This window comes from Anas platyrhynchos, chromosome 4 (assembly GCF_047663525.1).
Source record: "Anas platyrhynchos isolate ZD024472 breed Pekin duck chromosome 4, IASCAAS_PekinDuck_T2T, whole genome shotgun sequence".
Classification (NCBI taxonomy): Eukaryota; Metazoa; Chordata; class Aves; order Anseriformes; family Anatidae; genus Anas; species Anas platyrhynchos.
Genome location: NC_092590.1, coordinates 49,930,257 through 49,949,763, shown reverse-complemented (window position 1 = coordinate 49,949,763; position 19,507 = coordinate 49,930,257). Strand labels below are relative to the sequence as shown.

Here is a 19,507-nt window from a genome sequence, read left to right as displayed (position 1 = left end):
AGCTGCCTGCAATGGCATTTGGAATGCTAATTTATATTTTGCTGAAAGGTAGGTTTGGAGGGGGCTTTTCTATGGCACAGTACACTGGGCTTTCTGGAGCAGGAGCTCACTCTACCTGAAATAAGCAGTTGGAGTGGAAAACATGCAAAGACGTTGTGAAGCAGCATTGTTTTAGTTAATGTGAACCTCAACAAAGTTTTTAACAGATAAATAATAATTTAGACTTGGAAAAGAGGCTACTTTGTTAAGTAGGTGTAATATCGTCTGTAATATATTGCAGGTAGCCTTGTCAGAAGTTGCATAGATAATCGAATGGAGATGGATTTTGGATTTCTGCAAATTAGAGTTTTTTTTCTCTCACAATCATAATAATTATTCCATGACAAAAGGAGGTTTGAGGCAGGAACATTTCACATGAGCTGTTATTACTTTTCTGCATTGCATCAGAATTTGTAATAAGTGGGTAAATGCTTTCTGAATGAAATGAACCTTGAATAGATACGCTGAGTTTTTCTGTTACAGTAAGCATCTATTTGCATTACACAGCAATGGGGGCACTGAGTGAAGAATCGGCTATTACTGTTTCATCCCTCAGCACAGAGTTGTGGAATAACTGGACAAAAAACAACACTGAAGGTATTTGTGTTCCATTCTGTTTTTCTCTATTAATCTGCCACTGAATAGGTTTTATTTTGTTTTATGCTAATAGCTCCTGTAAGGCTCCTGTCAGTTAGACAAAGTTGGGTTTTGAATATATTGTATGTGTGGGATGAGCTACTTTATTCATGGAGCCTTAAAATCCTCTCTGAAATAATGGCTGTCACTCAGCTGTGGTAGGTTCATTGCTGACCAGCTCAATAATCACTTATCCAACCCTTTTTATAATTAGGGGAAGGTATTTTGAGGCTGTTTGGGATAGATTATCTACACTTTTACTGGTCATTTATGTTAAATAGTGCTTGGTTTCTAGCTGTCTTCAGTCTGAGTCTTTATGCACTGAAGTGAGAATGCAGCAAACGTAACTTAAAGTGATGCCTCTCATTACGGTTACTCAGTAGTTTTTCTTTGTTGCAGTTTTGCTTTCGGCTATCACAGCTTCCCCAGCCCTTTTCAGAGTGCTAGCGCTCTCTTCACTTTCTTTTCTGACTGAAATGTGAACTCAAGCTATTTACTTGCCAACATCTGAGACCAGAGTGCTGTGTTTATCCTGCAAGCTGCATTCTTGATGTTACTTCAGGTGCTAGTGATGTCATTACTTTTGGAGACCTGTGCGATCTGGAACTGAGGTTTTGGCAGGTCAGTAAAGGAGGAAAGGATTTTAACTGTGATACTTATTAATGTCTTTGTACTTTTAAAAGAACATAAACATGCATACAAATCATTTTCTGCTAATTGTAAGTCATCTTGGGATGTCTTGCAAGCTTTTTTTAGTAGATCCATAAGCTTTTTATTTTTCTCATAACAAGTCAAACTGCCATTCTCTTTTTATGTCTGTTTTGTCAACGTGGTACAGTTTTATAGACACAAGCACATTCGTACACATGCTGTATGTGTTGGACAGTATTATTTTTGTGTGTATGTGTATATATATGTATATAATACATATGTATATGCACTTGCACACATATCTACATACTTGTAACAGTCAAGGTGGTGTTGATTTTTGACTGCAGTAGTTTGATTTATTAGCCCAGCGTCTGTGGTCTGGCCTAGTGGATGTGTCTGACATGGTTCTTCTAGCGCAGGAGTATAATGAAGTAGCCGTATTTGTTGGGACTCGATACGTACCCTGTATTATTTCTAGCCAGCAGGAGTTATGGGTCATATTTTAGTAAATAAGAGTTGTGTTTACAGGAACACAACCGTGACTGCAGTTATTCCCTGCTAGTTGCAGTTGTGCAAATCAACTAGGTCCCCGTGCTGTTAGCTGAGAGCGTGTTTTCCTCAGTAATAACACAAATGTATAGCCCTTCAAGCACACGTTTGCACAGGTAGTTAAAAGTATATGTAGGCGTACCTTATACGCAGCCCTTGATAAATCAGAAAATGTGATTTCTGGCAAGAAGATGAGAAAGAAATGATTGAAGAGTCACCAGAGAAACTGAATTCCCGGGTAAGAATCACTAGAGGAAACAGAAGTTTTCTGTGGGACTGCAAGTCCTCTGAGGACTGAAGTGCAGCTTGTGGAGAATGACTAACTTGTGCTCAAGGAACAACTCCATCTTCATCCCATTTACAAGACCACGTCCAGTGTCCTGTTGTTATACCTTAGGCAGGCCAGTGTAACCAGTGCTGGCCCTGGGAAGCATTAGGCTCTGTGATCAGTCAGGGAAAAAAACGTGTGGAGAGCTTGCAAAGCAGGGATGAACAACTTCAGATGCTCTTTCAACCAAAATGAAACCTTTGTAGTGAAATTTTCAGCCAGAAGTTGGGACAGGCTTGGTTTAATGGGGAAAAATGAGGCCCCTTCATTGCCACAAGCCGCTTCCTCTGTGTGACTTCAAGGGAGGTCCCGAACCTGGGGCTGACCCCTTCCCTCCCCTTTCTGACGCTCCCGTTCCTCCCTGGCACACCATACCTTAAGGCTGAGCTGTCGTGGTCTTAGTGGCTCACTCTTTTGGTAGCCGGTCTGTCAGTTTTGGCATGCCCAGGCTTCCAGGTTCCTGTCGTTTTTGATTTCATGTCGGATCTTGCCAAGTGTATCTGCAGGAATGACTCAGTGGTAGGCAGCTGTCGGGTGCTTACACAGCATGCTTTTCTTTCCTCACATGACTTGAAAGGGCACATGGATGTGTTTGTTCAACAGCTCGTTTAGTATCTAGGTGGATAATGTGATATGAATTAGCATAATGCTCTGGGATGGGTTAGAAAATCTTTCTTTTTGTTTTCGAGACTCATCATTCTTGTAAAGGTAATCATTTGTACTTTTGCAACGTCAGAATAATTAGCACTTGGGATTTGCGTGCATACACTTCAGATGGGATCTTGCAACCCACACAGGACAAAGCTCTCGCTCCTGAAGTGAGGGAGGGCAGGATCGCTCGCTTGTGGCCTGTGTTACCTTGAGCGCTTTCCAGGCAGGCTTCTGTTCAGGGCTGACCTTGCTTTCTGATGACAAAGCTGACTTTGGTACTCCGGGGCAGTGTCTGTGTGCACTAAGCAAGCTTTCTTCCAGGAGTCGCTGGATGGAAGGCTGCCATCTCTCGGCAAAGGTGGTGTAAATCAGGAGGGATGCTTTGGCAACCTAGCAGTGGGAGCGTGAAGCTCACCACTGAGTGCTGCTGCATGCGGGGCTGACCTGGGAGATGTTTCAGGCCCTCTCTGCTGCGCTGCAGTGAGCTGTACAGACAGGGCCTGAGCTCGGGCATCTCCCGCAGTGCACACGTGTTGTCTGTCGCTGGATTACTAGGCCAAAAATATGCAGCTGGTAATACAGCTTCTGGCCTTGCATTTGTAGCTTCAGGACTTCTTTCTCCACAAATCACTGAGAGGCACTTGTGAGTCTTTGTTTTACTTTTTACAAGACTAGGGAACGTGCTGGAAACGTGCTGTTTTCTCAGCCCAAAGAATTATGTTTTAAATGAAGACATGCTTTTCCTTCTCCTCTGTAGCTTTGCCTGAGAAAGAAAAAATCCCTCTGCTCTTTTTCGAGAAGACTTGAATTATCCCTTGTTCTCTAGAAACCTCTCCATAAGCTGGAAGTCTGATTTCTCTGTAAGATGTTAGGGGGCACTATTTTCAAAGCAGTGTTGCTCAATCTGAGTGCGTGAGTGGGTTCCTGCTGTGAAACGACTCACACTGAACTTGGCTCAGAAAATGGGGGGAATTGGTGGTGTTAGTCCTGAATCTGATAATTGTTTCGTCAGTATAAGCTTTCTAAACCTTGATTCAGCACTTAGTCTGAAAGGAGGCTTTCTGCTTGCTGCGCTGTTGGTTAGTCACTGAGCAGACCTGGTCACCTTGTCACCTTCCCACCTGATTGTGTGTTTCTTGTGGTCCTAACGGAAAGCTGCTGTTGACGTAGGCTCAGTGAGGAAATAAATAATCTTCAATCATCTTAGAACTGTCCCCTCAGATAGTAACACACTGGACATCCCACCCCACTAGAGATTGCTGTAAATTGGGTCGAGACACCAGTTCAAACTGACTTTGAGCCTTCTTTCTGTTTGCTGCAGCCCTTTTCTTGTGACAGATTGATCAAACCATAACTGGACACTGCTAACAGGGGACCGTGGAGAACAGGTCGAGGGAGCAATCCTGCCATTCCTCGCTTAATTGTAGCTGCAGCACTGACAGACAGGAGCGCAGTAATTTGTCTTGTGCTGGGAGGAAAAGGGAAAAGAATTCATCGTTTGAATTCAAACTGGGAAGCATACTAAGAATAATTCAGTGCTCTCATTGTACCTGTAGCCCCCTGAGCAAATATTCCATCATCATTTTTCTACACACTCCTCAAGAGCAAGTAATTTACGTGCAGTTTGTTCTTCTTCCAAAGTCAAGCTGGTGGATCTTAGAAGCTTGTTCTGATAGCAGCGTTTGTCAAGAGACCTATCCCAGTGAATCTGTATATTAGGTGTCTTTCTGCAGGAGCTGTCTGTTCCTCTTGAGTTGTGAAAATATTTTTGAATTATTTGATTTATTTTTTTTTTCCAAATATAACGCGGCTTTTTCCCCTTTGACAGTAGAGTACACAGAGCAGCCGAGGCTCTTGAAGCTTATGCAGACCTGTCTGGAAGAGCACCACAGCTATTGTATTAATGGACTCTGCGCTTTCCACAGTGAGCTGAGGAAACCCATCTGCAAGTAAATAACACTGTTGATAAGTACTCTTCTTACAGAATTAGCCTTGTTTCTTTCTCTGCTATGCTTTATTGTTGTAATGTAACCCAAGTTTCAGCAGAGCACAACTTCCAAGTGGCATCGAAGTATCTGCAGGCTTAAAGCTTGGCGCAGTCTTGGATGCTGTGCTGGCTCGGGACTGATGACAAGGCAATGATGCTGTGCTGTTATAATGCTAAGGAAGAAAGAGGGAGAATTAACAACTCTCCAGATCCATAGCCTCAGTGGCATCTCAGATCAGAACTAGCGCTAAAGAATGTTCACAGCAGGCGCAACAAAGGGGACAGGATATTTTAGGATGTAAGCTCCAACTCCGTTACTGTACAGCTGCTTACATACCCTAGATAGACTGGGACAACTGGTGGTCTTGTTGAAGAGGTTCTGACTGAGTCCCAGATTCAGTCCATCCTAGTTTAGACTTGTTCTAAATTGTTTAAAACTACTCAAAACTAACATGTGTTTCTGAAGTACGAAGTCTAAGATATTCTGAGTAATTTTTACACGGTGTATATTTAATTTGTAGGTGCCTTGCAGGTTATAATGGAGAGAGGTGTGAACATTTAACACTAAATTCCTATGCACATAATTCTTACGAACGCTACATTGCTGTGGGAATTGGTATAGGGATACTGACAAGTGGGATACTTGCCATCATCTACTGCTACGTAAGAAAGAGGTACGGGAGACGTGTAACCTTCTCATTCTGTTCAACTGAATTACAGTGGGGGGGGAAAGCTGTGCAGAGTTTTGACAAGGGCATTGGGAGCATGTTCTTGCATTTGTTGTGTGATCTTGAAGGAGCTGATGCTCAATATTTCTGCTTTCTGACCTGCCAGTTGTATAATACGGTGCAGCTTTGCTAAAAGTGGGTTTTGTTGGGGCTACTTAAATGAATCAAGCAAAATGAATGTTCAGACTACAGGGGTTTTACAGGTGTCTGATTAAAATGACACAACCTTTTCCATTTTAGATGCAGGAAATTGAAATCGCCCTACAAAGTCTGCACAGGAGAGACAGCGTTGTGAAGACGTGGCGCTGGGACACTTAGCAATCTGCCTGTAGGCAAGAGGCTGTTCTGTTTGGAGGGCCACCCCCCGCCATCTAGCAGGTACCCCAGCCTCGCTGATGAGGTGAAATGAAGGGAGTGACGGAGCGAGTGTGTAAACGGAACTGCTGCAGAACTGCTGGGCTCCATTCGCTTTTGAAGAAAGACTTGATATTTCTAGTGAAGGCTGCTAGATAAGCAGGTCAGAACAGCAAGGGATACTTGCAGCCTTCTCAGCGCTCTCCTGCGGTTCATATTTGTCCAGGAGAGGACTGAGTCATTTTATCTAGTTTTTGGTCATTTCAAGCCCTAGTACAGTGTTCTGCTCTGGTCTTTCCTGTCTTTTTTTTTCTCCTTCCCTGAAACAACCTGTTTCACAATGGAATTGTATTCTGAACATCATGTGCTGATGAGAAGCCATCTGGATTCTGCTTCTATTGCCGTATGGGACAAAATCATCAAGTGCTTTGGACTGAGGAAAATACACTGTTCTCGGAGACTTAGTAAAATCTGGAATAACAGGTATGCAATTTCTGGAAAATCAGACTATGACACCTTGGGACACAGCAAGTTTTTGACGTTTTTGACGACAGAAGGAATTCAACATCTTTCTCGAAATGGATTATGGAGTGTGCTTGTGACAAAGAACACAAGTTTTCCTAAACATCATATAGCAGCTCATCACATTGCTGAAACTTAATGCAAAACATTGCTTTGCTGCACGGTGATTTCAGAGCAAGACTCCAGCTGCTACAGAATCTGGAATTTTGTTATGCAACTTAGCATAGCTTTGCCAAGGAAGCATATTCATTTTACTCCTTGTGCACATCCTGTGCACAATGTGACCACTCAGATAAAAAAGAAATGGCCACAGGGATTTTGTTTCGTCCTGGCCAGACAGATTATTACTAGGTGCTTGTTTTCCTTCGTCTTTCCTACAAAGAAATGCGAAGGCCGGAGGATTTTGTTCAAGAAGAGACTGAGTTGGTTGTAAGGATGGTGGCACTAATTGTGACTTCTCACTGACATTTGGAGGATTTGCCAGTGCCGATGAGACTGGAGATGTCTCCCAGAGATTTTTCATTTCAGCTGTTGCACATTGTAGACAAATTTGCTGTGCTTAGTCATCTACAAGGAAAAGGCAGATAGGTACCTCAACAATCTTTGGGATTTTTGTGGAATAATGCAGGCTCATAAATTGCTGTGCGTTGCTGAGAGGTTCAATTTCTTTGTTATGCAAGTTCATTTTTACCAGAGGATGGTTGTCATTTGTTTTTTTTTGTTTGTTTAAAAAAATAATAATAATAAGCTGTGTATTTGTGAAACTACAATGGTAATGCTGAAGTGTGTATGGAAGGCTGGATTTTGAGGAGGTAAATGCACGCTGAGCACTTGAGTGTTCAGAAGTTCAGTGGGCTCCTCACATGGGGGATCCTGGTCAGTAACTGAGTTGTCTCAGCTCTTGATTTCATACAAAAAAAAAAAAAAAGGCAAACAAAAAAAACCTCACAGCACATCACCCTGATTGGACATGATTTTGAAGTCAGCTTTCAGTTGTTGCCCTGTTTTCTGTGTCACCTGTATGTAGTGAGAGAGCAATCAGATGTTAATAGCTGTGCAAATGCACATAGGCATGCAAAAAACACCCTTCACCCCTTGCACACACACACTGTACAAAGGCTGAACTGAAGTACCTGTTAAAAACTGCACGTCATCAGGAAAACACAGGTTAAAGATCTTCCTTGTATCTCTGAGAAAATTTTAATCGCTGGGCAGGCCAAAAAGAGGAAAAGCTGCAAAGCATTTGTCATGCAAATTAATCTTTTCCAGTGTCTCTTCCCACGCCCACCTTGCAAGTGTTGTGTTCACTTGTAGAAGAAAATTCTTTCTGCATCAAGAAGTCTGTCGTGGAGCAGCCATTCACAGGAACACAACTTTTTCAGTGCATATATGCAGCTGCTTGAGGAGTTTTCAAGTCAGGAGTTTGAACAGCTGGAATTTCTTTTGTCCTAAAGAGCTGTCAGCAGAGAGATGGATTTGTGTGTGTGTGTGTTTTTTAACCATTTGTGAATCCACTCGCTGATGTTCTTCACTATCTGGTGGCCAAATGGGTGCGCTGCAGGTCATCGAAGTGCTTCTTGAAAAGTATTTATTCAAAACAGAGATACTCTGTACCTAGAGAAACGCACACTGATATTTTTTTATGTTTAACTAGAACATGGATGCCAGCTGAAAAGGGAGATTATTTCAAGGCCCCAGTTTGGCAGGAAACTTTTTCTAGTTTGCTTTCAGGACCAAGGCAGCTCTGTGAGGGCTGCCTGCGAAATTTTGCAGGGGTTTTGTGCTAATGGAAGAAAAGCTCCAGAGTGAAATACCAGATGAGTCCATGGCATGCAAAATAAAACTTGGTCTAAGCGCAGGGAGAGTAAAATGGAAAGACAGATGGAAGAAGGAAGAGAAATGAGGTCTTTGCTTTATTTTTTTTTTCTTTTTCCAATTGGTAGTGAGGCTTCCAGATGTGGGTTCCTCACCACTTGGGTGCCTCATCCTTTGCCAAAGCACGATGTGGGAGCAGGCTGCCAGCTCCTCAAACATCCCAGCTTGGTGGCACCAGCACAGATGACTGTTCTCTCTGTCAGCCTGCACAGTGTTTACAGGCTGTAGCCCGTTTGGGAGAAGAGCCTTGTCATTGCTGTTCTAAGGGATTTCATCAGGCCCAAGCTGTGTTTGAGGCATCCCTGCAGGAATGAATCATTCAGCTGTTTGATGCAGTGACCCTGCTGAGGAAGTCTGTGCTGCCTCAGATTGCTTCGTGGAGTCAGCTGTGCTGAGCCCTGCCTTGATAAGTGACAGGTGCTACTGGGCTAGTATTGTCTGTTGCTGCTTACAGTGCTGAATTTCCTGCAGAACTGGCCCGTCAGAGGATTGGGATCGTCTTTCCTGTCTCATTTATCAGGCTCAGACTCTTTCTGTAATGGCATAATTAACAGAGCTGTGAGCTTCTCTTTCCTATTAGCTGCACGTGCCAAAAACACTGCCATTTCGGGAGGAGACCCTGTGCTTGTGTGGCTTCTGGGTACGCCTGCATCAGGCGTAGTGGGGGCACCAGCTCAGCAGGGAGGGGAGAGAGATGCTAAAGACTGGGACCTGCCTTTGCAAAGGACGGAGCATTGCCTTGCATGTGATCCTGGCTGCTGGAACCACACCACAGTGCCTCACAGTGCATCACTTGAGCCTAGCTGTCCATACGCAACCAAACCCTCTCCCTACTTCGCAGCAATCCTCTCTCAACATCTGGGTGCACTTTGTCACTAATGCTTGGCTGGGACTTGAGCTCCTCCCCAGCATCTGACACCCGTTTTCTTCTGAAGTACCTGGGTAGCCCGCAGTGTACCTGCTGGCAGCAAGGCCCATTTAAAATGCTGGGATGCAAGCCTGTGGAAAAGATGAGTGTCCTGGCAAAATACTTCTCTTAATCTTGGAAGGAAGCATATTGCTGGCTGATAGTCAGTGCACAAAGTGTCCCTGTGGGCACTGAAAACTGTCCCACCTTCCTGACAGGGTGTGCTGTTGTTTCCTAGCAGTGCCCAAGATCACCCATGAGCGCATCAGCAGCCTGAGCAGGGGGCATGCCAGCAGCCAGGCCACTGGCCCAACTCGTCTCATAGCCAGTCAGCAACAGCAGGCAGTGCCAGAGGCTCCCGGAGCTGGTCTGAGAGATGTGGTGGCAGGCAGGTAGGAGAGTTTTCCCTCAGAGAAGGTTTTCTCTTATTGTTGATAACTGAGAACAGGGTTTGGATGATAATACAGCAGTGTGTCTGATCCTTCTCACATACAATGGAAGAACAGCTTCTTCTAGTGTGTAGTAAAAGAAAAAAAAAAAAAGATTTGTGTTTATGTGGCTGGCAAAAGGCTTCCTTGGGCGTCATTTGAGCCATAAACGCTGGGTTATGTCCTAGGAACTAGAGGTGAAGTGTTAGCAGTTCTCTATTTCAGGCAAAAACAATCACATAGCTCAGCATAACTTCCTGACTTTTTAGTTCTTAACACTAGTTCTGTTTTATTTAATTTCTGGTCCATGTAATGTGCTGTGGTTGGAAAAGCATCCCTCAAAGAGAAAGCCAATTTGGCAAAATAATGAATTTAATAATTATGTTAGGAATAGTTGCAATGACCTCTGTGACTTAATGGATTTGACTTCACAGCATCTACGTGAAGCAGATCAGTGCTTTGGGGATGATGTGCTGTGGAAACTGAGACGAGGACGGACTAAATTCACGTGAGTGAGAGGCATCAGGGCAGCGAATCCAGACTCCTCGGAGCCTCTTGTGCTGTAGCCAATAGGTCATGTTTTTGCTCCTTTTAGTGCTCTTAAGAAATGGTTATCACATTGATGGATAATGCACTAGTAGTTTTCAGAGAGGGAAAAGAAGGGAATTCTAGGTAAGATGAAAGTTCGAAGGCAAGAACATGAGTTTCTTCTTGAATATTCATTTGAGCTCTGGGTGGTATATGACATGAGGACAAGGTTTTTGTTTGAGAAATATGACAACAAACCAGTACTTGGGAGGGGAGGGAAAAAAAGGCGATTCACATGTGCAAGTAAATGATCAGCAGGTTGTATGCGGTTAGCTCCAACCCATTGTGTGCAGGGTTTGTGGAAGTCCTGTTCATTTCAGGAGCTCCTGGCCAGGAACAGAACAATTTCAGGGCAGCCTTGAGAAAAGTGAACATGACAAACTAGGAGGGGGGAGAATGTACTGGTTATTGTTTACATTTCAAGGTGTTGGGTGGCTCAAAGGCACGAGAGAGCAAATTGGCCTGACTGAGAGACTGAAAGTGCTGTCTGCACAGCTCAGTGCTTTGGTCACTGCGTTTGTAGAGCTCTGATGGCATCTGCAGTGACGTGTGGCTGCTCGTGCACATCACGTCCTTCGCCTGGCTCTGGAGAGGGAAGCACCTGTAGAGGTCCCTATTGTACTATAAATCCAGGAAATCACTCAGGATGCCTTTACGACCCAGTTAACAAACAAACAGAAAAGCGCAGCTACTCATTAAAAGCTCAGTGTAAGTAGTCATTAATTATCATGACAGCAATAAAATCTTGTACTATGACTAGGCTCTGGGCTGCTCCTACTCTCGCTGAAGTGAGTGTGAGCAAGAGCAGGCTCTGAGAAGCAGCTCTCAGCGAGCTGAAGGAGGTGTCGCAGCACAGCTGCTGCTGCTGGTTTGTGCCTCCTCTGGAGGAGGACCCATGAAATGAGAGGAAACAGAGGCACGGGGAGGCCAAGTCACTTGATCTAAATCCCAGAAAACAAGATGGGTGTGTAGACCCTGGGCCTTTGGGCCCTTACACGGCCTAGGTAATGGCTTTTTTCTCCTATTTGCAGCCCAATATTTTGCTTTTATTAAGAAAGAGCAGAGGTATGGGGCCTGGCAAGAGACCCTGAAAGAGACCCCCGAGGCAGGGTAGCCATTCAGTAGGCATCTTATTAATAAAGGATGGAAATCTGTAGTACCTATGATCATGTTTTCATGGTCTCACATCTAAATCTTTTCTTTTCTTCCTTGCTGGGGCTTCAATTTGATAAATGTTCACATAGAAGAGAAAGGCACAATGTAGGCAGTAAGTGACACAGAAAAATACAAATATAATGCTCTCCATCATGGGATTTTTCCATATAGCTCATGGATTATGGGTTATGGTCTGTGTCCTGCTCTTACATCCCTGTAGAAGCAACAGGTCACATAACCACACTGAGGCTGTTGTATAGCTGGTCCAATTGATTGTTAGTTTGATGGAGTTGGACAAATTAAAATTTTAATCTTAAAAATATGAGAAATTCCCAAGCTAGGGTAAAAACGGTTTTAAATGCTTGTCTTCTCTAACAGTTCAAGATGAGCTGAACGTGGGACTTGAGGCATGTCTTGCCAAGCCACATTTTGGGAGATGCCCATCCAATTTTTTTCCCCATTTAGGCAATCAGGACTCCTGCGAAATTGGCAGGTAGCTCTGGGATCGGTTTTCCAACTCAGAAGTCAGAGGTATCCAGATGGCACGTTTGGGTTCTGTATCTGACAGTGACTCACTTAAACACAGAATTTTAATGAAATCTTCATGTTGAGTTTATCTGGTGCAGGTTTGCAAACAGGTTGCCTAACAGCAGTTCCATTTTGACACTCTTATTTAAACAGTACTTTGTCCTTTAACAGGCAGAAGCACAGCTAGGTGGTTCTGTGAGTACTAGAAATTGAAATGTGGCTGTGGTTCTTGGCCATGACTGACCCAAAATACCGTGTGGTGGCTTTGTCATTGGCCAAGGAGAGACTGAGAATGGGGAGCCAGGCTGAGGCAGCTGTGGGAAGGCTTCCCAGGCACAGCACATCCAGGAGCCTGGTGCTGAGTGCACCCCACATGCTGTGCAGGGGCTGCAGACCTCCTGGGAGCACTGTTTCTGTTTGCAAATTGATCTGTCTTCAGCTTCCCAAGGCAAGGAGCCACAATGTGACCCAGGGTTGGGAGTGGTACAGCTCGTCACTGTCACTTTACGACATATGCTCTGCTCTTTGCTACTTTGAATTATTTTATAGTGGTGTTCTGTCATCGTTTTTGCTATGGCAGGCGAAGAAAAAGCCAAGAACTCTTCCTATGTCTTCTCTGTGCAGGACTCCAGCACAAAGATGCCTCCTGGTAGCTCCTGCTGAGAAATAGCACAGCCAGGGTTGAGACACAAGAAGATAGGGCCGTGCTTTGCAAGAGCATCTGACTAACCCGAGCAAAGCTAATTTGTTTGACATCATTGCTGTACGTAAGACTAAGTCTGTTTGTGTCCCATTGTTACGGCAAATCCCATGATGAGCTGCGTTTTATTGACTTCTGCTGGCCGTTTGACGGAGCCCCAGCGGCAGATGTGAATAGGAGCGCTGTTCCAGGAAGCTGTCTAATAGATACTCCTTGGGATTTGGAAGGTTGCAGGGCAACCGGTAGGCCTGGCAGGTAGCTGCAACAGCTTTACGTAACAGGGAGGACCCAGGAGCTTTCAGGGCATCCCTGCCCTGCGAGCCAGCCAGCCCAGCAGCCACCCCGCAGGGCGGTGAGGCATCTAAGACAAGGCACTGGCAGGCAGGGGACAGTGTGGGGACCGGGATTTTATGGGGCCATGCCACATGGCCAGAACATGCAGATTTTGACCTAAGTGTTTGTGTCTTTTCCCTCTCTTCAAGACTACATGCATGTGCTTATGCCTATTTAGTGGAGGGATGTTGCTGAGACAGCAAAACATGAGGAGGGGCCCCTCAGGTGGCCTCATCTGCACTTGTGCTTTTTGGCAGCTCTTAGCATCTTAGACATTGGGTCTTGGCAGCTCTGGCACAGAACGTGGGCATAGCAGGAGAGCTGCTGGGAAGGGTGGTGGTTATGCTGTGTGATTTTCCAGCAAGGAAAATAAGTGGATGCAGAGTTCCTAGATGACTGACTGACTGCCGTGTGACAGGGCCTCATCCTTCTGTTCAATTCAAGATCAGACCTGGGTCCGCATGGGAGCAAATGCTGGGATACCTGAAGGTTGTAGCAGGTAGAGTGGTGGCTGTGAAAACAATCCAGTAGGAATTTGTGCTAATTTCTCTTGCTGCCTTGGTGGCAAGGGGCAGAACTGTGAACTTGAAGATGGGCATGAACTTGAAGACAAAGGCTGATGAACCCGTGAAGCTTGTAATTTCCAGGCTGATCCTGTAAAACAAGTCAGAAGAAGCAGGATTGAGCATTTCAAGGCAAAACTAAGTTCAAAACCCAGAATGACCACTGGAAAGAGCTGACCAGTTGCACAGAGAGTGGTAAGACCCGTGGAAGGGTGCAGGAGATGCCTGTCTCACTGCTGTGGCTTCTGCTTCAGCTGTGTCCTGGTTTCCCACTTAGGACCGTACAGCCCCTACACAACGGTGAACTCGTGCGGCTTGGCTTAGATTGCTTAAAAGAGCAGCTCTGAAGTATCCCTGCTGGACATGCAGCCCCTGTTAAATGAATGCAGACCCCAGCAGTTGAGCTGGGTTTTGTAGTTGCATATGGATTGGTGATCAGACAACCTGACTGAACCAAGACAGGGATTTTGTTAATCCAAGCCCTCCAGAATGTGAGTCCTTTTACAGCAGTGCCTGGGAGCTCACTGCCCTCCCACAACTGGCTGTCATTGTCATGAGGACTGGTGTGTGTCCAGCAGCTGGGGGTTAAAGCTCAGCCTTTCCTCCTTTTCCAGGTAAAAGTGATGTTGCAGATCTGCCTGCTGCTCTCAGAGCAGCACCAGCTCAGGCTGTCCTCGTTTACCAGAATGAACCAGCACACAAACGCAGCGCGGCTCCTGAGGAGCTGAAAGACTGGAAATTCTCTTGCCCTTTCCCCTCGCCTCGTTAATACTTCTCTTGACTTTTTTTGGTGGCACGTTCATTGCTTCTCAAGTGCAAATATGTTTGTGAGGTCTCCTCCCTCGGGCACATCTCAGCCATCTGAATGCCTTCTTCCATCACTAACTGCTTTTCCCATCAAGATTACAGCAGCAAAAAATGTTCTCTATGGGCTGGGTGCTCCCCTATGCATGAAAAATGTGTGCAGGAGCCAAGAAACACCAGGAGTTTCCTCCTGATTGTTCCAAATAAGAACGGGGAGTGACGCAGGCGAAGGGCATGACCTTACAGAGACACATGCACGCATGCTTTGAGATCTGCACAGAAATGGCCGTGACCTCAGCAAAACCTTACGGGATTTAGGGGAAGTTGGACTGGGTTGTGTGGCCTTGGACATTCCCATCCAACTCTTTCTTCTTTTCCAGCACGGTTCCTTACAGGTCCAGCCTTCCAGGCCTTCCCAGTGCAGGTGTCCCCTCCTTCCACCATCCACAAGTGCTGTGGTGCAGGAGGAAATCCCCTGGGTTTGTCCTGTGTGGAAGCCTCCAATGGGTTGTAGGGCAGAGGTGCCAGAGCGTTTCTGCCCGGGTTCTGAGCAATGCCAAGGGCTGGGCCAGGCCCCCAAAGAGAAGAAAGTCCGCGAGCTTTCACAGGGTTGGGAGGAGAGATGGAGCCTGCCATTCTTGCTTTCCCCTCCTGTTATTCAGGGCAAGTTTGCACTGGTTTGACCTCTCCGTTCATCTAGGCAGAGGACAGATATCCTGGTGTGGGATCCCGCTGTAAACTGGTCCAGCGCACTCTTGTATTTCAGGTGCCACTTTCAAACTACAACCTGGAAAGTCTTAAAAGAGGTATTTAGGATGATTCCACGAAGGGTTAGTTTGCTTTTTAGACCATTAAGTGTTTGTGAAATGCAGCCATTTAATGTCTTAACACGAGGATTTTTAAGAGAATTAAAAGGGATCTGGGATTTTCCCAATTAGCTCTGGCCTGACTCCAAGACCTGCCGCAGGCTGTAGTAAAACCCCTGTTGATTTCAGTGGGTATGGAATTAGTGTTTGGGTATTTAGGCATTTTTAGGCTTTTGATTGCCATGGGCACTCAATTACTTAAATTTCTTAAAATGTACTTTTTAATATTTATATTACTAGGGGGTTCCGTGGGATGTAAGAGGAGCAGGATGAGAGATGCAGGCCACCATGCTATGCAGTAACAGCAACTCATAAATGTAAGCATGCTCTGAATACTATTGGAAGGTTAAAAACCCCTGGGTGGGGGACAAAACTTGAGTATTTTTCTAAATACAGGACAATTTGGACAGAGCCTGTGGAAATCCTGGTCATTTTTCCATCAACTTCATGAGGCTTATGAACAGCCTTCTGGTTGCTGTAACACAGGAGAATCTGGGAGCATCTCTTGTGTTTGTGCCAGTTCTTCCTCTCCTGTTCTGCAGATGAAATTGTACCAGAATTAGCACGGCTGGCTTTGAGGGGTGACTTGTGAAATTACACCTGGCAGTGGTGGGAATTAGCCTTTGTGTGGTTCTGTAGGATTTTCTTTTTACCAGCTTTTAAAGCCTGGCATAGGACTTCAGAACAGTGTGTGCACTACCTGCAATGCAAGTGAATTCTAGCTTTTCTCCTTTGTGCTGTGGCTGTTTCAAAAGAAAATATGACACAGATAGGAGCCAAATTCCCTTTGTCATCAAACGTTTGAATCCCTTAAAGACTGTGCATTGTTTCCTGTTACTTGCTGTTCGCTCAGCACACTAGCTCTCTGCTGCCACGTACACAATTTCTCTTATGCCAAATAACATTTTCTGTGCTCAGTGTCTAGCACACATGGAAATAAGTAGTGAAATGTTCACCCATGCACCCTGAATGTACAATAGAAAACTTCAGATTTTAATGTACAGGATGTACCTTGTGCTGCTGCCAAGCTCGGGCTCTGACTTAGATCCCAAGGATTTTGGTAATGTTGTTGAGCAGCAAGTTTGTCTTTTGTTTCTCATAAAAATATCTTGGTTAACCTAGAACTCAGGTTCACACAGATCAGTACATGTGCAGAAAGCCCTGCGGAAAACATACCATTATCCTCGAAGGAACTTGGGTAGAAAACAACACAAACCCATCTCCATCCCGAGCCTCATGTGAGAGTGCTGTGTGGGGTTCTGCTGCGGTGTGGTGGCAGATCTGTGTCACTGGACCCAGCCAGGCCCTGTGGATGAGACCCCAAAACTCTTATACATGAGTTAGTCTGGTTACTGCTGTTGGCTGTGTGGGATAGCGGGCCAGGCCAGCGCAGAAGCTCTGCACTCATATGTGTACCAGTAGCAGTACGAGATGAAAGGGAACATAGCACTGAGGCCTGGTAGCACAGCACAGTGGGGCACGGGGAGCTGTGTATCCCAGGGTGTGTGGAAAAGTTCTGGGGTTCAGATGGAAGAGCTTTCAGAGACTCCATCTGATGAATGATTTCCAGTTAATAGCTACTGGCTGCAAAGGTAAATCCTCCTCAATTTCCAGCCAGAGCAAAAGTTAGTGATACAGAGATTTTTTCATGTTCTACACTAGATCTTGAGTCCAGGCCTTTCCACAAATCAAATTCCCCAAGGATTATGGTCTTAAGCTGTATGCAAAATGATTTTCTTATACAAATAAGACAGCATTACAGTTCATACGCATTAATGCAGGTCACTCAGACCAAGGTTTCCCTGTGTCATGAGTTTTGGGGCAGCACAAAGAAAGCCTACACCTGCTTCAGCAGACCTGTTATTTCAGAAGCTTGAGCTCAAAACGTGTCTGTCACACACTGCAGACTTCTTAAATCTCCTGTCCCTTTTGTAAGGCAACAGAGTGCCTGGGATCAGGATGTCAGCTGCAAGTTCATTTTGCCCGTGCTAAGGGTGAGGAAGCAGCCAAGGGAAAAAAGCTCGGGTTGGGTCTCTGAGACCACCACGCACAGGAGATGACATCTCCCAGCTGGCAGTCAGTGTGCCCAAGGGACAGAGTGGTTGTCGCCTTTAAGCATAGCAGCCTGACAGTTGTGCTACTGCAAGTCTTCCTCCTCGTTCAGCTTGACATTTTTAATCTACTACAGCATGGATCTGGGCTCTGGGATGAGGAAGAGGAGTCTGGGAGGCAGCCGGTGCTGCTCTCACTCGCCACCTGCAGAGGAAGTGATCTGCGAGCAGGGCAGGAGCAGGGATCACGGGAGATGCAGGTGGAAGCCTGTGCCTCGACACGCGCCTCGGGTAAGCTGCGCGTGCCTCGGTTCCACCCTCCGAGAGGTCCCAAAATAGTTGCAGGGATGCCGTGGGGGTGAAAGCATTGAAGACCGTGAGGGTAGTTCATAGGCGCTGGGGGATGGTGGAACAACGCTCAATCCTTAAGTAGGTCTTGGCACCTGTAGATCAAAAACCAGTCTCGCCCTCGGTGCGGGGGAAGCAGGCAGCATCTCGGCAGCCAGCTGAAAGGATGCGGGGACTCCCCTGGCCCGTCAGACTGTAGGGAAGGGGAACACCTCTCTCTCTCTCTCTCTCTGCCTTTGCTTTTGCTGCTTGCCTCCTTCGGCGCTCCCGTCCATAAACAACTGGGGGGAGTTTCGGGTGTTATTAATTTTAATCAAGTGGTTTTAGGAATGCTTTGCCTCTGTGGAGCTTTCATAACATCTACTAATAGAGGCTTTTGGCAAGAGCAGTAAAGCAAATTGCTCCCACCCTCCCTTAGCGTGCGGTGAGCAGTGTCTATCCCAACAGCCACGTGACTGAAAGTCTGAGCACGGCGCAGCACCTGGGAGGCTGCGAATGCCCTTGTGAAACACCCCGGCCTCCATGTCCAGCACAGAAGCGTGAGCCTCTGCCCTCCCACACTTACTTTGCCCGTGATCCCTGCAGACTTGAGCAGTTCTCCAGAGCTGCCCAGTTTGAGCGAATTGGGAATGTTCTGCCACTGGGTAGCGCATTCTCATGCCACAGCTGCCACCGAGTCATATTTCCTTTGCTTTGGAAGGCTTACATCAGACCTTTAGGTGTTTTGGGCAGGAACTTTTCTGTTTATCTGCCTACCAGGTAAGGGAAAGGTGAGCAATTTTTATGCTTTAAATGCCTCTCATATCTCCCCAAGGGCATTCAGTTATCTCATTTCTTAGCTGTAGATACACTTGCAATGGGTGTAAGTTAGTTTCCTCGTGCTTTATCTGCAAAGCCATCTGTGAAGCCCAGCTGAGTTCATAGTGCAAAACAGTGATCTACCTCAGAAGAAGTGACATCAGGACTTAACACTGCCTTCTCCTCCTGGTTTTGAAATTTACGAAGTTTGCCACAATTTCATTGCCAGTTGTCTCCATTCAGCTGGTGCTAATGAAGCGATTGAGGTGTGAAAAACAGGCCCAACGTTTCCCACTTGTGGTGGCAGCAGGAATGACACCAGAGCAGTCTGTGTTCCTTCCCCTTGGGTCCAGCCAAGGCAGCTCCTGCATCCGGAGCGAAGGCTGCTCTCCGTGCCTCGAGTATGGCAGGAGACAATTCTCCTGCCCTCCCAGTCCTCTCACCTAAGTGACGGGCATAGAAGGAGATGAGAAGAAAACGGGGTTTGCAGGCTTTGGTGTCACTGACCTTATTCTGGGAAGCAGACAGAAATGAGATCAATGTTCTAGCTTTTTCTTGCTTGTGACACAGCATGTGACTCACATCTTTCTACCAAAGTCTGGGGGAATTGCGTGTGCAGGTGGGAGGAGATGCAGAACAGGAAGGCTGTGAAGCACAGGGAGAGCTGCTCTCATAGTTTTAGGCAGGATTAACAAGATGTGCAAGTGCAGTCCTTTTTTCTGATATATACTGAGGGGGAAAAAATCATTGCAAGACAACCAGGCTCCATGGAGTATTTCGCATTCAGGGACAGAGATGGAGCTAGGGGGCTATCGTAGCCTGGCAGAGAGGCCAAGACAGTAAGCTGTGCCCTGTTTACCCTCACAACCATCTTCATCAGGGATGGTAACCTGGACTGGCCCGGACAGACAGCTTCTGCTGTAGTGCATGGCTTGACTGAGTATCTCTCTGTGGCAGATAAGATCTTGGATGAGAGGCCACAGAGGTTTTCTGGTCAACAGCACAACCTCGCTAGCACTGCTGCAGAGTAAGTGTGGGAGCTGGGGGAAACCAGCCTGACTCGGAGAAGCATTAACAGTCAGGGGACAGCGTTAGGATCTGTGTCACGTGCAAACCCC

At 46.0% G+C, this 19,507-nt stretch overlaps 1 protein-coding gene across 8 annotated transcripts in view; it reads left to right on the top strand.

Annotated features, from left to right (window-relative positions):
• LOC101797763 (methylenetetrahydrofolate dehydrogenase (NADP+ dependent) 2 like) overlaps positions 1 to 7,165 on the top strand; it is a 46,669-nt gene extending 39,504 nt beyond the window's left edge. For 3 of the 8 annotated variants that reach the window (XM_072037573.1, XM_038178581.2, XM_027457007.3), the window contains 3 exons: positions 4,683 to 4,803; positions 5,363 to 5,515; positions 5,810 to 7,165. In XM_072037573.1, the coding sequence (XP_071893674.1) occupies positions 4,683 to 4,803; positions 5,363 to 5,515; positions 5,810 to 5,864 (329 nt within the window). In that variant the 3' untranslated portion in view covers positions 5,865 to 7,165. Of the gene's footprint in view, positions 1 to 546; positions 637 to 1,074; positions 1,297 to 4,682; positions 4,804 to 5,362; positions 5,516 to 5,809 lie in introns of those variants that run through there. The other 5 variants (XR_011809182.1, XR_011809181.1, XR_005265478.2 and 2 more) reach the window with 2 other exon arrangements.
• Positions 7,166 to 19,507: the final 12,342 nt, after the last annotated feature.